At 30.8% G+C, this 18037-nt stretch overlaps 1 protein-coding gene across 1 annotated transcript in view; it reads left to right on the plus strand.

Moving 5' to 3' along the window:
• Positions 1-18037, plus strand: part of LOC143228548 (uncharacterized) — a 45621-nt gene that overhangs the window by 22512 nt on the left and 5072 nt on the right. The window contains exons 10-16 of the mRNA XM_076459791.1: positions 1253-1434; positions 6931-7036; positions 7853-7918; positions 9192-9299; positions 12529-12677; positions 15283-15403; positions 16534-16659. Of these exons, the coding sequence (XP_076315906.1) occupies positions 1253-1434; positions 6931-7036; positions 7853-7918; positions 9192-9299; positions 12529-12677; positions 15283-15403; positions 16534-16659 (858 nt within the window). The remainder of the gene's footprint in view (positions 1-1252; positions 1435-6930; positions 7037-7852; positions 7919-9191; positions 9300-12528; positions 12678-15282; positions 15404-16533; positions 16660-18037) is intronic.

The following is an 18037-nucleotide window of genomic DNA, read 5'->3' on the forward strand; positions in this document are numbered from 1 at the left end:
GTGAGTAAATATTAAGTATTTCTTTATATTCTGCAGTTTAACTAAGTCATTTAATTAATGACTACTTATCTTAGTGTACTGTTACCAGTAAAAACTTGTCTAATATCTTTAGAAATTACTTGTGACATTTAATATTAATTCTAAGCTAATTATTTTGCTTGCACACAAATATCATAATTTTTTTAATTTTGTGGATAAGCAGTTTGAGAAAAAATTACTGAAAGTTTTCTTTAACTTCATTATATAATCTATTCTAATGTTTTTTTATTGGTAAGAATTTCCATTTAGAAAAATAATCATTTACAAAAGTCCATCTGCTTTGTGGGAAACCAAGGTTCTGACAGTTTCGCTTAAGTATTGTTAGACTGGGTCAGCAAGTTGTTATAAGAGGGGTGGTAAAAATTGGAAACACTGCTCATCAGTTAGAATAAGGATAAACTTCTGTATTTTAATTTAGTGACTCAATGAATAATGTTTCTCTACTTATGGAAGTATGTTGTAAGTTCAAAGAAAATGATGTCATTGGATACTGAACAGTGAATTGTAAGATTGCCATAAGTTTAATTGTTGCTTGAAATGTTTAATACTATGGATTATTTATTTTGTTTTTCAGAATGATATGGGAAACATAAGAACAAATAAATAAGGAAATAGGATTAATTTGTAAATTGAGCAAGAACTGTATAATTAAACTCGGCATGAGGGGCTATAGTTTAAGATTTTGTGTGATTATATTGAAAAGATTAGTTAATTATGTTAAATTATATCTTATAACAAAGAACATTTTGTACTGATGCCTATTACTGTAAAGCAATTGCATATATGTGGCAAGTTACATGTAGTGCTACATTTTTCATAACAGATTTTAATCATAATTTAGTTTTTACTGAACTTTAAACTTGTTACCTCAATGAGGTCAATACTATACAAATAAAACTGTACTTTCTTTGGACAAGAGAATATCCGAGAATAAAAATTTACACTTTACTATCACCATAGTTGTTTACTGAGTGATCAGTGATGTCGAGAAAACCCACTTGTAGAGAAATATATATGTAAAAACGGCTCATTTGGGTTGAAAAAATAGTTTACATACTCTACGCTACTTGCGTAATGTATTTTTTTATTCTCTAAATTCTTCTTTCTCAGTTCAGTCTCATGATATCTAACAGATTATAAACTTAATTTATTTAGTAATATGTCTTATGATACAGAATGTTTCATGCAACTTGATTGACTTGTACCATCATAGCCTGACTCAGAAGAAGGGAATGAAATGGTGTTCTGTGATTCATGCAATATTTGTGTTCATCAAGCTTGTTATGGCATTACTAATATTCCTGAAGGAAGCTGGGTGTGCAGAACTTGTGCTCTTGGTCTCCAAGCATCGTGCCTTCTTTGTCCAAACAAAGGTGGAGCCATGAAAACAACAAAGTGAGATATATTTTAAGATCATTTTCTATGTAAAATATGTAACGTATCCAAGCAGTCATTAATGGAGATTAACTACAGTATTGGCCTGGCATGGTCAGGTGGTTAAGGCATTTGACTCATAATTCGAGGGTTGCGGGTTCGAATCCCCATCACACCAAACATTTTTGCCCTTTCGGCTGTGGGGGTGTTATAATATGACAGTCAATCCCACTATTCATTGATAAAAGAGTAGCCCAAGAGTTGGCAGTGGGTAGTGATGACTAGCTGCCTTTCCTCTAGTTTTACACTGCAAAATTAGGGATGGCTAGCACAGATAGCCCTCGAGTAGCTTTGTGCGAAATTCAAAAAATAAACAAACCAATATTTAATGCTGTTAAAGTACTTTAAGTTCAAAGTGAAGTGAAATGCAAATGTATATGTTACAGTGCAACTTAGAATAGATATTAGCATAGTAAAAGAGTAGCCCAAGAGTTGGCACTAGGTAGTGATGACTAGCTGCCTTCCCTCTAGTTTTACACTGCAAAATTAGGGACGGCTAGCACAGACAGCCCTTGTGTAGCTTTGTGCGAAATTCAAAAAACAAACAAACCAATATTTAATGCTGTTAAAGTACTTTAAGTTCAAAGTGAAGTGAAATGCAAATGTAAATGTTACAATGCAACTTAGAATAGATATTAGCATAGTAAAAGAGTAGCCCAAGAGTTGGCACTAGGTAGTGAAGGCTAGCTGCCTTCCCTCTAGTTTTACACTGCAAAATTAGGGACAGCTAGCACAGACAGCCCTTGTGTAGCTTTGTGCAAAATTCAACAAACAAACAAACTACAGTATTGATGGTATTTTTGTATGAATATTTTGTTAATAGCAGCATATTCACTGCCAGTCACACTTTTGACAATCTAGAAAGAAAAAAAAATGTTTTTTTTTGTTGTTTTTTTTGACTGAACGAAATTAGCCAAAAACTAGGAGTGTCGTATATCATCTAAAGCTTGAGGGGCAAATAACCCTGATCTCATGCTCCCCCTTCCTCAGGCTATGGCATAATTTGTGTATGATGTGTATGAACTCTCAACATGGCTCAGTCAGTCTGACTGACCATGTGACCACATTGTATTAAATTTATAAAGACTTTGATTTAATACTACTAATTTTTAATGTATGTATATTTTCAAGACATTTGGCAGTTCTTTAGTAAACATTACAAGTCTTTCACACACACACACACACAAATCATGCTTTTTAGTGAAGTATTTTTAATAAACTTAAAAAAAATTGTTTTTGAATATGTTGAAGATTTGTTTCAGTTGTGCAAAATGGTTTTCATGTGATTGAAACATTGTACTAATCTTACTTACCAATATTTAACAAAATCTTATCAAGTAAATGTCTTTTCTAAACCTTTCCTCCATTCATCTAGGGGTTTTCAACAGTGTACATATTTTCTATCCATGGTATGTTTATTTTTTATGCTTTGTCCCTTCATATGTGGGTACTTTGCTGTTTGAATTTCCTTGGCAGGAGTGCCCTTTTTTCACATGTGTATTTGCATACTTTTTAGCTGTGCGATGTTTCCCCGGATCATTTTTTGCAGTAGTATGTTTTAGAGAATGTCTTGGGTGGTGGCTTTTCACCAACATTTCTGTATCTTCTCCACTTCTCTCCTGTTCCTTTTCCTGTGTCTAATTCTCCAGTATTCTTGCCTCTATTGGTTACACCTTCCAATTTTTCAGCTACAAGTTGTCAGACCTCTTATCACTTCTTTAGATTCCAGTATTGTCAGTGGCTACTCTTTGGGTTCCAGCATGGTAGGTTTAAAATTGGCCAGGTTTACTCAACTGTGGCATCCTTTTGCTACAGATTGTTGGGTTCTTCAGGTGTTAGCAGAAGGACTGTTTCTTTCCCTCCTCCTCAGAATTTACTTTTTTGCTGCCAGTGTTTCTCTGATGCAGTTTGAGACACTATGAAGAAGAATGTTATAGAACAAATGTTTCACCATTCTCCTGGATTTTATTCTTGGTTTTCCACTGTCTGTTTGGTTATTCATCTCTTAGGTGTCAACCACTTCAGTAACCTCCCATATTTTACCATGGAGTCTTTTTTTTTCACCCTCAAATGATTATTCACTCCATGTTTTTGAATGACCAGAGTCAACATTTCAGATGCTTACCTTCCCAACATGCCTCTCACTACCAAATTCCTTTTCTTATTCAAGAGATGGCTTATTTGAGATTGCTTTTCACACTGGAGAAGCATGTTTCAACTCTACACAGTATCTTATTCATCTGGTAGTATTTGTCAACACATCTCAGTTGGATACAGTCTTCTCTTTTGTGTTTGAAAAATATGGAGCTCTTGGTTTCCTAAGCCAAGATTTTTTTTTTTTTTTTGTGTTTCTCTTTGTAGAATTGAGCCTCTTTTGGATTCATTCATCTTTACTGGTCTTGCTAATGCATATTTCATTCAGTGAGTGTTGCATAATCAATGGAAACTTGTTCAGGATCCCTTGGACTCTTCCATTTTTCTTCCACTCTCCAAGTGAACTTTTCTTGGTGACTCAACAGGGACAACATCTCAGTTGCCATTCCTTTTTCTCCTTCCTATTCCTAGTCTTTATCTTTTTACAGATGCTTCTCTTACAAGATGGGGAGTATACTTGGATTCTTAGATGATAGCTGGTCTCTGGTTATAACTCCTGGCAGATTATATAGTATTGGATAATTTTCCTGCTTATAGTTACTTGAGCACTTAGTGAAGATTCATTCGGACAGTTTGACAGTTGTCTTTTACATTAATTGCTAAGGTGACACCTTGTTTCATTCTCTTTGTTTTTTAACAATAAATCTCTTGTTCTGGGCTCAATTTCAGCAAGTTAATTTTCATTGTTTGTTACATCTTTAATACTTTAAATCTTTTAGTAGATCAGATCTCTAGTCCCAACAAGTCTCAAATGGTGGAGTAGTATTTTGCTTCTCAAGTGTGCATTTGGTTGTGCTCCCAACAGGGTATCTCCCTTCTAGATGTCTTTTACACCAATCTCAGTACCAAACTTCCTTTCTCCTGGTCTCCAGTTCTGCATCCTTCAGCTTTGGCTCTGGACATATTCAGTCAAGATTGGTCCAGTCTCTTCCTGTGTGCTTGTCCCATCATCCACTTTCTTCCATGTGTTCTGTCTCTCTCTTATTCAAACTTTTCTGTGTTAAGTCCTCCTCATCTCTTGTTCTGTCCTGCACAACCATGTTTTTCACTCTTGAACCTCTTTCACCCATCTTCTGCTGTGTACCTCTTCTTCTTTCCCAATCACTTGTTGAGCAACCTCATTCCTTCATCTTTCATTTCCCCTTACCCCAATACCTGCACTCTCTCTTCATGTACAGGTTTTGTCTGGACCTTAACAAGGTTTTCCAAACTCTACCCAAGTAGCCTTCCTTCTCTTTTCATTCTTTTTACTCTTCTTCCATATTGGTTGTACCAGCATAAGTAGTACATATTTTATTGCTGGTCTTTGCATCATGGCTTCTTACATTTCCAACCCACTGTTTCCCACCTTTCTGATTTTGTTTAACTTAGCTCTTCAACAATGATTTAGCTGTTTCTACCATTGCTGGATATAAAAATGTGCTATCTAATACTTTTTTGTTTTCCCATTTCTGCCATATGTTTTCCTTTTCTTTCATTTTTCTTCTGTTTGTTTATTATGTCTGCTTCATCCTTTATGCTCTTGCCCTTCCTCTTTTAGAGCCTTTGGTCTCTTGCTATTTCTACCATCTCTCCTTCAAGACTTTTTTTACTCTTCTTTGATTTTGAATGCTGTAGGTCAGGTGGTTTGCTGTTGATGTTTTCTGCATTCTTTATCATTATTTATATGTTATTTATTTCAGATTAGCAGCAATACTTGAAAAGGACATTCAAACCTATTTTCCTTCCATTTACTTGTCATCAGTATTATTGTTCTGACCCCAGCCATTGTCTTTGTCCTGTGTGGCATTTTGGGTTTCATGTACTCCCCTAGTTTTTTTTTTTTGTGATTCCCATTCTTTCCTTTTTATCTCATGGAACTCCTCCTGTATCTAGGATTTCTATCCTGTAACTCTTATTGAATGGTCTTGTTAACTTAATTCTTTGGCTTATGCAGCATTGTTCGAAGATCCTTATCACATCCTCCAAGTTTCATCTCATCAGGCCCATCATCTTATCTTTTCCTTGGCTGCTCACTTTCATCACTTTTTAGAAGGGATAGTGCAGACTGGCATGTAGACTACACTTTGTACTTTTTTTGCATACTATCTACATTATTTGGTCATCTCTTTTTCATATGGTTATTCCTTGCCACTCATTGCCATTCTCCATGTCTCATATAGGTTTTGATAGGGTAAGTTCACACTTTATCTCTTACCTTTACAGTGACCCTTTACTACATTGCTAGATCCTGTTCTGTGACAAGTGGTGCCTGTCCAAATATGCACATCCTCAAATCTTCAAATCAAAGCTTATAATATTGGTTTGGACTAGATAAATTCACCACATGAAGTTCACCTTTTCTGAATGGCTTCCCACCATCCTACCACTGCCTGGATTTTGGTTCCAACCACATTTGCATTCCACAACATTCTTACATCATTATCTGGATGTTGGGTTCTTGGTGGCCTGGTTTTGGTTGTTTATTATGTCTTCACGTATACCCTGGATTGGTTGTCAGAAAGGAAACTGTTTTTCCTTTCTTCTTTCTAGTCTTGAGGTGAAGACTGTTGGGACCCTCCTTCCACCATGAACTGGAAGACAAATACCCAAAGTTGCCTGGTTTTGGACTGAAATTGACCTACCAAATACAGCCTAATGTGCTCAAGCCACTCTACACCATCTGCCATGTCCAATAACAGACTGGTATGCATCTTTTTCATCTGATTTAGTGACATGAATCCTGACAATTTTTAAACACTTATAATTTAGCATAAAATGAGATTGTGCTAAGAAACTGTCAAAAAATTCCCATCTCTTTGGTTTGTTTCAAAGTCTTCAGAACTTTCCATTGAATGCCTTGGGTCATTGCTGTATGAACTATGATTAACAGCTTTCTCATGAAATTGTAAACTACTGCTCAAACCTTTTTATTTTACCTTAATTTTTGGTGAAAAGTATAACTTTTGTTCTAGCCAATCACATTTAAACTTGGCAAAAAAAAAAAAAAAGCTAGAGGACACCCTAGAAATTTATGGATTCGTAAGCAGTTTGGTGCATAAATAATTTAATAAAATTGGTTAAATGTTAATGGAGTGTATATAGACCCTATCAATTACTGTAGCATTAAAAAAAATAATTCTTTAAGTTCTTTAGTGTATGTATGTGTGTACATGTATAGTTATAAATTATTTTTTGTTTTCTCAGTTGAATGAAAGTAAGAACATTTTCTTGACGAAGTACTCAGTATGTAGTAGAGAAGTGTGTGATATTTAATATTTCATGACATGTGTGCATGTATATACATTAATTTTTCTTTACTAGGAGTGGTCGAAAATGGGCCCATGTAAGCTGTGCCTTATGGATACCAGAGGTCAGTATAGGAAATGTTGATAAGATGGAGCCAATTATCAAGATTTCGGACATCTCTGTAAGTTTTAATTTGTCAGCTGTAAAGTATGTAGATACTTCAAATAGATCAATTCTGTTAACTTATTGTTTTCTTTCTGAAACACGTTTGTATACAAAGAGCACTATTGAAGTAATTGGATTGGTAATTTTCAGTAATTAAGGTTTTAAGTTTGCATACACCTAAAGCCCAGTCTTTACATTTTTGTGGATAAAACAACTTTATTGTTGTCTACAAACTAACTCAAAAAAATCAGGAATTTGATTCCTGGGAATGTAAGTAGTTATTGAAAACCAAAACAAACTGTTGAAAATGTTTAGGTCAGATATTTGTTCAAGCTCATGGTCACCTTTATATAAGTATTAAGGTTATACCAGTTAATATTAAGCACAAACCTCTGTACAAATACTGTACTTTTATGTGATTATCATCAGTTGAATGGATAATCTTAGGTTTTGATAAATGATAAAATTAATGTAGTACTTGCATAGTTATTGTAAATTTTGTCACTGGGGCTTTTTAGTTGTGAAAAGTTGAAATACAGTTCTTATGTTGAAAATTTTTGATAATGTATTAAAATAGATCAGTAATGTTTAATCTTTGTTTGTCATTTTAGGTTAATGTATAAAATGAAACAGAATTGTATGGTAAAATGATAAGGGGAATAAGTTACAGTGATACCAAAATAGAAGAAACCCAAAGAAGATCTAAAAGAATTTTTAAACAGGGATTAACATGGTTTTATATGAAATGTTTTAGTAGTTATTGAAATGGAAATTCTCACTAGTGTATTATTTACTTGATGTTTTATAGTGGAAACATTTCTTTCATTCACAGCCGAGAAGGTGGTCTCTTGTGTGTTCCCTGTGCCGAGAAAGAGTTGGTGCTTGTATACAGTGCTCAGTAAGTCAAGTTACTTATTCAGCTTTGTTTTCATGCTAATTTTTTTTTCTTAAAGTGATTTATCAAATTTTTAGGTGCTAGAAGGGATTACTGGGTGCTAAAAATAGAAGTTGTGTTATTAATATATGAAATCCACATTAAATTATTATAAACATGACATTTAAGTAGAGTATTCTGTTAGTGGTTAATTTGGTTAAGATAGACCAAGATACACATCTTTCTGGTTGTTTATAAAATTAATTTTCTCTCTTGTGATAACCTAACTTTAATAGCATGCAAATTAGGTATCTTAGCAAGAAATGCTATTAAAATCTTAATTTTCAATTGCATCAGACCACAGTCTAACATTTAAAATTTTTTTTAAATGTTCACTAGTTTTCAAAATATTGATAGCACCAAAATGTGATTTTAAGCATTATTGTATAGCATAATGACATTTGAATATTTGGTTTACATCACAGGACACTTAAATTGAGAAAATGTGTTTTGTAGACACCTAGAGAAATTGTATCATATTCTTATTAAAACAGCATACTAAGCATGTAATGAATCCATTAAAATTTTCTTGTTAGGAGCTAAGTGTTGTAAATATCTTGTACTTGTGAATATTTTGCTGTCTTTTTTTGTATAGATTTTGACCATCTTTAATGCTTTGCTTTGATGCCGTCTTGTTACTTTTTAACTAATGTAGCACGTACATTCTCAGACCATATTTAATGCTTTGCTTTAATGCCGTATTGGTACTTTTTAACTTATGTAACACATACATTCTCAAATAATATTGGAATTAAAGTCTTAGAACAAAAAATAAAATTTTGATTTTGTAGTAGTTAAAAAAAAATTTTGTCCTTAATGTTAATAAGGAAGCTTATGCTACCAAAAGATTAAAAGTATTATTATGTAAAAAATTTCTGTCATTGGTTAACATTTCATTAGTAGTTTTTTTATGTTTGTTATTTAGTTTATCAGAAGCTGAAAAAAGTAAAAAAGAATGTTTGGCACTATTATTTTTACCTGGTTTATTTTGTAAAATAATGAAGCAATTCAGTAAAGAAATATATTTCTGATATGTAAACTGATAAACCAAGTTAACCAAATTCTTAATTAATCTTGCCCATCCAACATTCATAGATTGGAAGTGTGCAATTGAACTCTCTGTATAAATTTATCTTGTTATTGCTTTTATTTTAAGTATACTATTGAAATAAAATTATTACAGTGTTAAGGTTTAATATTAGATAGTTATTTGTGTTTTACTTATTTTTATGTTTAGGTGAAAACATGTAAAACTGCCTACCATGTCACTTGTGCCTTCAAAAATAACCTTGATATGAGAGGAATTATTGAGGATGAGAACGGTGATGATGGAGTAAAACTTAGAGTGAGTGATTTCTATTCTTAATTATCTTTAAGAACTGCCTTTGATTTGCATTCTTGACAAGTTGTATGATTTTGCCTTATAATGTACAGATCCAGTTTAATCTTAAATATTCAAGGTTCTCATATGGCACAGCTTCTTTCACAAAGCTACAAATGTTGTTTTTTTTCTTGTACTGATGATATTAAGTGTATGTTTAAGTGAAGTTGTGTATGCAGATTTTTTTTTTTAAATGTAAAATTATCCTTGCTCACTTTGCAGGTCATTTGGGATGTAGGTGACTTGGTATATTGTTACTGTTCAGTAAATACTAATCTTGTTGAGCACCCAAGCTGAGTTAATCTTTATAAATGAAATACATATTTTAATTATATTAATTGTATTTAAAAAATGGTGAAGATAAGAAACAAGTTTCTAATAAATATGAAATTAATAATTTATTATATCTAGTCTGTATGTATCTTTGCAAAATTCCATTGGGTGATGACAAAGAATATAACAAGGAAAAAAACTGCTGCTTATAATGTGTTATAAGAAATTCTAAGGGAAATATATTTTATATTTTATTTAAAAAATACATTATACTGAGAGTGGAACTTATCTTCTTGACAACTTTCCTTGGATTTATTATGATATTCCCCCATGTCGTGTTTGTTGTCTCTGTTAGTAAGTGAGAAAGAATAATTGCTTTAAAGTAAAAAAACTTAGTTTTCTTTTAAAAATAAAATCTGAATTATAGATTTTATTATTTTTTAACTAGAAAAATTTCTCTATATACACTTGACACTTCATTATGATAATTTCAAATAGTATTTGTGTTATTCGTTATACTTATTATAAATAGTTTTAATTTATATTAATATTATTATCATGAAGATTATTTTACATTGTTAGCTTCGATAGCTCTTCTCATATGTGCTACTTTTTCTGTACATGTCATGATGTTTTACTGAATTATGTTCAAAATTTAATTAAAGTACTTTATTATCAAAATATACAAATGAACTTGGCATTAAAATGTGGCCAATAATCTAAATGTTAGTAGTATGTAAGTCTTAAGTTCTTAATATTATAATATAATATTGAAAAACATCTTCAATTTCAACTAGTTTAAGAATTGTGACATTTATTCTCAGGTGTCCTTTCTTCTCTAATTTAATTATCACTCCTAGAAGTACAAACTTTAATGTAAATATCTTGTTATAATATTGTCGTTGCTCATATAAAGCATAATATTTATGTACTTCAATCTTATTTGGTTAAAGAGCCGTAAGATAGAAAATCACACCTGTTTTGCCATGTCCACCCTCTGCATTCTGTGTTTAACAAATTGACAGTAGTTCTCTCTGATGTTTAATACTATATTTTTATAACCAGTATTAAGCCAAGATTATTATCTATCAAATGATCTGTTATGTTTTTTTTTATTACAGGGAATTGTATATTTTGCTTCTGATTTGCACTTTATTCCTATGGGAAGCACATTGATGAGATTAGCTGAATTTTTAACTGATCCTGTTGCATAGTTAGAAAGCCAAATAATTGTGATAGTTGTAGAACATTGCTGCTTTTGTACGTTATTTTGTGTTTCTTGATGCATTAGGGACAAAAGTATAAATGGGTATATACCTGTTTATACTCTCGTCTCTAAAATATGTCTGGCAACAGTCACTTGCAAATTCCCTCTTTCTTAACCTGAAAATGACCTAGGAAGGTTGAAATGTGGTTAATTGCTTTTAAATACTTAGAAAGGGCCTAATAGGCATTTGAAGTAATAAAATTAAAATCAAGTAAATTTAAAAAGGTTAGATAACTGAGTCTTTTACACTAAATCGTTACAATTATCTGTTATAATTTGCAGCCATTCTAGAAAAGTTATTGATTTATGTTTGTATTTTTTTTACAAATGAAATATAAAAAACTGTAAGATTATTTCATTGATGAAACATCAATAATGATACTTAATAACCACAAACACATTGACTGATAGCTAAATTATAAATTATTTTATGCTAAATCATTGCAGTTGTCTGTCACAATTTGCAGTTATTCTGGAAAAATGTTATTGATTTATGTTTGTATTTTTTTACAAATGAAATATAAAATGTAAGATGAAAAGTATTTTTATTCTTATCATGAAAATCATGGTTAACTCAGATTCCTTCAGTTAACATTATGTAAATTAACAGAAGAATCTTTAGTGGAAATACTTTGTCAAATAAATCTGGGTTTTTTGGATGCAACATACTTTTAGCTTGTTAAATTTTATAAAGATACATTAGTAAGTTTGAAATTATAGTACAGTTTTTACAGATAGTTCCTACCCATGTATTCATAGTTAAAGATGGATTCTGAGTACACACTTTAAATAATAAGAAAATAGTAATAAAAGTTAAATGCCATGGTACAACAGAATTGCGTTTTGTTTGTTTTTTTTCACCAAGTAGAGAAGTATTACATACTACATATATTGTTCATCTAATCTGTGTATTAACTGAATTGCATGTTCAGTTCAATTCTAACAACCATCAAGCCCATTGCAGTTGGAACTACGAATCATTTAGTTTCATCCTTATTGTACTTTTCAGTTAAAGTTTTACAAGTTTTATTCTATTAAGTATTTGTGACTTTTGGGAAATTTAACACAATTTTACAGACAATCAAAACATCTCATGTATATTTAATTTCACAGTAATTGCATGTTTCAAGTTCTTGTTAGTGTTTTGAAGAGATATTAATATGTTGTTTTGGGTTCACCATGAGTACAGAATCTGTTAGTTTTCTAGCTTTATCTGTATAAATACATGTTCCAACATTTTCATTTTCAGTGACTAATATTTCATTTCAAATAGTCCAGGTCTTTTAAGAAACGTGCAGTTTCTCACTGTGTAGATAGACATTACGTTTCAAACTCCTGTTCCAGCCACGTACAAAATATATTTTTCTAGTTTGTACAGATGTTTTACCATAATTTTAAAGAGCACATTAATTTGTGAAGTTATAAGATTTCAGTTAGTTTTGAGTACTTTGAAAAATAACTGATATACCCGTGGTTTGTGGTATTAATGACTATATTAACACACTTGAGCTTCTTAGCTTACTTCTGGGTTTTGTTAAATGTGATAAAAGGAAAATGGTGTTTTCTTGAAATAGATTACATTATTATAACTTAATTGTTAAAGTTAATGAATAAACAAAAACAATTTAAATAATTGTTTTATACTTTTTTCAGTCTTACTGTCTAAAGCATGGCCAGAAGAAGGATTCTAACTTATCATCAGATTCAGAAGATCAAAATGAAAGTCCAAAGAAGAATGAAAAATATCTGGAGCCACAAAAAGAATATGAGATAACTTGTGAAGATCAAGCCAAAGTGAAAAAGTAATTTTAAACTTTTCCATAATGTATTAGATCAGTATTTACTTTTGTTTTTGATTTCCTACAAACTTGTTATGTAGTTACTGGTTTTTGTTTTTTATATTTTGCATCTTAGTTGTAGGTAAGAGAGTTGAATAGTTTGCTTACAGTTAATAAATGTAAATAACCTCAATCAAATCTGAACTTACTTTAGTATTCCATGTTCAGAGATTCAATGTTTATTTCTTTAATTCTATTGGTTAATATGTAAATATTATTCAACCTAGTCAAAATTAATATAACTGTATGGGGATGTTAACATAGAACTCAGTGCAGAGGTCAGCATTCTATGATAGAATGCCAATTATGCAGCTAAACCAACCATTTTTAATCACTTATTTTTCTTTTTTACCATCAACTCCTTCATGAGTTTGGTCTTGTTTAAGTTTGATCTACTTAGAAAACATTTAAGAAACAAACCCTGAAAGCAATTCAAAAGTAAGTTGTGAGTAGAAGTTTATGATGATATGAGTTGGTATCAGAAGAAAATTGACATTATTATAGTTACATTATAAACTTAGTTAAAATGATTGCTATTCCTTTGATTCATAGAGCAGATGTTGAGTCAGTAGTTGGACAAAATAACAAGCAGAAAGCATTAGAGTAAGCTACATGATGTAGATTGTTTCTCCGTTCATCATGTCCTCTTCTGACTGCTTCACCATATATATTAGTTAAAGACAAGTAGCTGTTGGAAATAAAATGTCTCATTTTGCTGAAAACAAATTTGTCATTACACAGTTCTATACCTGACATCTATTCAATAACGAGATGCTTGAACAACTGTAAATGCTTTATAAAATACAAATGTATACTTAACAAACATTATTACTGTCATGGATGGTGTTTAACACGGGTCTAGATGGGCCATAATTAACATGTTAAATTATTTCATCCCAGTTAAACAGGTATTTATGTGTCACAAAAGGTCTCTTGTTTTGCACTTGTTATTCAGTGTAGTACTAGTTGTAATAAATACAAATGTTTTAATCCTTTTACTCTGGATTTGAAGACTTATACTGCTAGAGACTGGATTTTGATATTCATGGTGGATACAACACAGATAGGTTATTGTGGAACTTTGCACTTACAGTAAACATACACTTTTACACTGCTTAAAAGTTTTCTTTAATAATATTGAAATTCATAAATTATGTAAATACAAAAATATCTAATTATTATTCCTCTTTGTTTCATCTGCTTTAACCTACAAACAAGTAGAGAATAGTGTTATAGCCCTTAAACAGTTTTAATATTACATTATTTTTGCACTGATTATCTCTAATATGAACCTTACTTTTGCAAGTTTTTTTTTGATAGTGATTTAATTTAAAAATAAAAACTTGCTAATGTTTTATATTATAATGTATTAAATACATCTCTCAGGAACAAGAGATTATGACAGTATTAACAGCAGAGAACTCAACAGTATACTTTCTGCAATTCTTAAGATAGAGCATATTTTAATAACTGTAATTCTTAATACTGTTTCAGTTTTGTTCAGCACCAAGAGGGTTTTACATGTTTTTGACAAACTAATGTCACCTTCATTGTTTACATAAATGCCAGGACCTGCAGAAGTATTTTATTAAAACTTTGTTTACCATAATGTTTACTCCAGTGTTACACTTCTTAATTCATTTTGTTTATAAATATTACCATTCTGTCACTACCTAAGCTCCATAACCATCTGCCATGAATGATGATAACCCTCCTGGTGGTATTCCCACAACAAACTCTAGGGTTTTCCCTTTTTTGTTAATTGGAAAATGTTACTTATTGAGCAACAGGTGCAGATGAAGCTTGAGTTGAAACTTGTATTTGATCCACAGGTGGCCCTTCAGTATGTTTGAGTGAATGTCAACAAACAAACACTTGTTTGAGGAAAAATTAATGACTCAGTACCATTAATTTAATACAAACCATCACTCATTTAGATACGGAGTTGTTGTTACTGTTAGAACTTAATGTTATTATTGACTCGTTTATATAATCAAACTTATTTGTATGTGTGTATGAGCTAACATTTTCTGGGAGAAGATGTAAATTACGATTTATAAACATATTTGATGTTTTTTTCAGAGTATTTCTTATCTGTTTCAAACTCTCATAGTTTTAATACTCTGGAAAAATACATCTGCCCATGACTTCAAACAGGTACATAGCATACTGTTGGATTTTTAGTAATAAATTGTGATATTATTGTTACAATCACTATGTCTGTATACATGTTAAGATGCAGCTGTGTTTGTTAGCTTATTGGTGTTGGCCAGTAGTCCACATGTGGAAGAAAGTAGTAGTTAACACCTTTATAGTTTGTCGCTGTCTCAGCCAGAAAGAAATAGTTCTGTTATATTGAACTAAAATAATAGTTGAAGAGGATTTAAAGTTGAATACACATGTAGCTTGTAAATTTTACACACATTCAAATTTTTAAAATATTGCTTTATATGACCTTGTCAAACAAAAACTCATACTTTATAGTAAAACTTTGAGTTACTTGTTCAGTGATATAAATATTTTAATGCTTTATTTATATATATGTTATGATGGTTATTTTTCAAAATAGAATTCAACAGATGTCATCAGAGTTCTACAACTATGTGAATACTGAAGAGATAGCAGAACAATTACAAGTCAATCCAACAGTTATGAATTTTGTTTATCAGTATTGGAAACTGAAAAGAAAAGTAAGCAGACTTTATCTGTAGATGAAATTTAAACATTTTATTGTGAAAGAAATCTAATTTTTTTCCATATTCAATAAGAGAATGTTGATGTTTTGAATATTTTTTGTTTAATTGAAGAATATGAGAAAGGCTTGGACTGATCAGGTATTGTGTTGGTGATTCTTGTTAGAGGTTATATGCTACAGAATTTACTGAATTTTCAATAATGAAATAACTGTGGTTAGAAATTCTAAATGAAATAAAAAAATTTTAGGGCTGTAACAAAATGTTACTAAATGAAGGTTCAACCTTTGGTAGTAATTTACTTATGGTGACACTTATAGTTAATTTCAAAATTCATTATTTAGAACAAAAATATTTATATTTGATTCTAAATGTGATACTAATGTAACTACATACAGTAAGTTTGCATTGCAAGAGCACCCTATTGCAGCTAGTTTGAAGAATTTTTAGCTGAATTAAAAAGTTTTATTCAACAAACAGGTTACCAACCATAGTCTTTTTTTTTTTTTTGCATAAAATTGTTAATTAATAGATATCTAATAAACATAATGATTAAAGCAAAACAGAACAGAGTACAATTAACATTTCAACTAGAAAATAAATACTAATTTCTAATAAAATTATTGATTAATTTAAAGTTACACTAGTATTCCTTTTCAACATTACAATTATTAGTGTTAGCATTTATTTTATGTTTCATACTTACTCTGATATAACACTCTTGTATGCTGGGTATTATGCACAGTTTATTAAGCAGTGCAGCCAATAACCAAAATCTCTCTGTGCTCCACCATTATGATCTGCTCCAGTATAGAAGTGGCTGCTGTATATGAAGCTTTGGTGGTGTTTTTTGATACAGCAACCTTAAAGTAATGGTTTCATACAGATTATATTGAATTTTCCATGTGAATAATGTTTTAATGTGATAACTATTTAGATATTGTCAAACAATTCTGGTTGAACACATACACACTAAAAGTATCTTATGCTGTCTGAATGTTTTCTGAACCTTTAAATATTCCTAACAAAACACCAGTTAGTCAACTCTTGCTGTCTGACCATTTTCACTCAGCAAAACATTACAAAAGGCAATGAAAGGATTATATGGTTTCTTCACTGTACTTTAGGCTCAGTTTGACAAGCCGTTACTTACCCCAAAAGAAGAAGAATCTAACATTCTGGGAAAGAAGCAAAAAGACAGCCTGTATGCTCGTATGAGAATGTTTGTACACTTACGACAAGACTTAGAAAGGGTATATGTTCGATTTTCAATTCATTCTTATCACGTTTTGTATATTGGTGCCTTTTTCATTGTTATGGATCATTTTCATTCTTGAATTATAATATATGAACTTTTTAATATATAGATTGTGTGTATGTTTCTGAGTTAACATCCCTTATGTTTATCTTTATAGTATGATAGTATAGAAATTTGTTTGTGCTTTTCTTCATGATGCAGTATACAGTAAAATTATTATACTAAAGAAAAACAATATATTTTATACATAAATATATCAAGATTTTATTTCTTAACTGGAGATTTTCCTTAACTATTTCAGTACTGGCTTAGGTCGTGGAAATGACCTAATGATCATTTCATGCTTGTTATAGTTTTACTTTTGTTACTCTGAAATTAATAAGTGTATGTTCATGAACTGTGGCAAATTGTCAGTAAACATTATAAGGTTTTCATATACAAAATATCATTTATTTAATGAATTTTAAGGTTTAAGCATGTTTTTCTTGTACATTTTGTCATTGTTAAGATTAAAAATATTTATGCATCAGAAAATTTTCAAACTGCACATGTGAAATCCTTATAATGCCCAGATGGTTTTATATTTTATATTGTTTTCCTTAATAAATCTCTGTATGGGGTCAATTGATTTGACCGACATCATAAGCACCAAATAAAATTAGGAAATCGATATAAACTATGCCTTTTTCATTCTACAATAACTGCTGATTATAAAATGAAAACATAAATATCTTGGCTAAATGGCTTAGATCTCATAAGATTGTACATTTACACAGATTTATTATTTTTTTATATTTGCCCTTTCAGTCATTAATTCAGTCTTAACAATGCTGAAGTTACAATGATGCAGCAATATTTGTGCATATGCTTGAAGCAAAATTTGTTAGAATGTGGGTGAAAAGTTCTCAGCATAGAGTTTCTACAAGACTTTTACATTGCATTATCACAGTTGAATGTATCTTAACACAGGACATCTGAGGTGGAAAATGTTCATTTTACATTGCATCTCTATGATTCATCAATATTTCTTATGGAATTTTTGTCCAGTTAAAAAATACTGCTTTAGATATGTAAATATGTACTTATTTAATTGAAGAAAAAATAAGAGAATGCCAGGTCTCATAAATATAAAAAGAAAGAGAACAGACTAATCTGAGAAAAAACATTTTATTGTAATGAAACTCAAGCTAAGGCATTTGAACAAGACAGATTCATATCTGTAGTAAGAAAGATATTTATTTGTACTGGACTACTTTCTTCATTTGTCAAGAGACATTGGAATAAAATCTAAATTACATTTAGCTCCTGAACCTGAAAAAATAAATAAAGAAGCTGTATTATTCCAAACAGTTTTTATTATTATTGAATAATAG

The sequence above is a fragment of the Tachypleus tridentatus genome, chromosome 10 (genome assembly GCF_004210375.1).
Source record: "Tachypleus tridentatus isolate NWPU-2018 chromosome 10, ASM421037v1, whole genome shotgun sequence".
Lineage (NCBI taxonomy): Eukaryota > Metazoa > Arthropoda > Merostomata > Xiphosura > Limulidae > Tachypleus > Tachypleus tridentatus.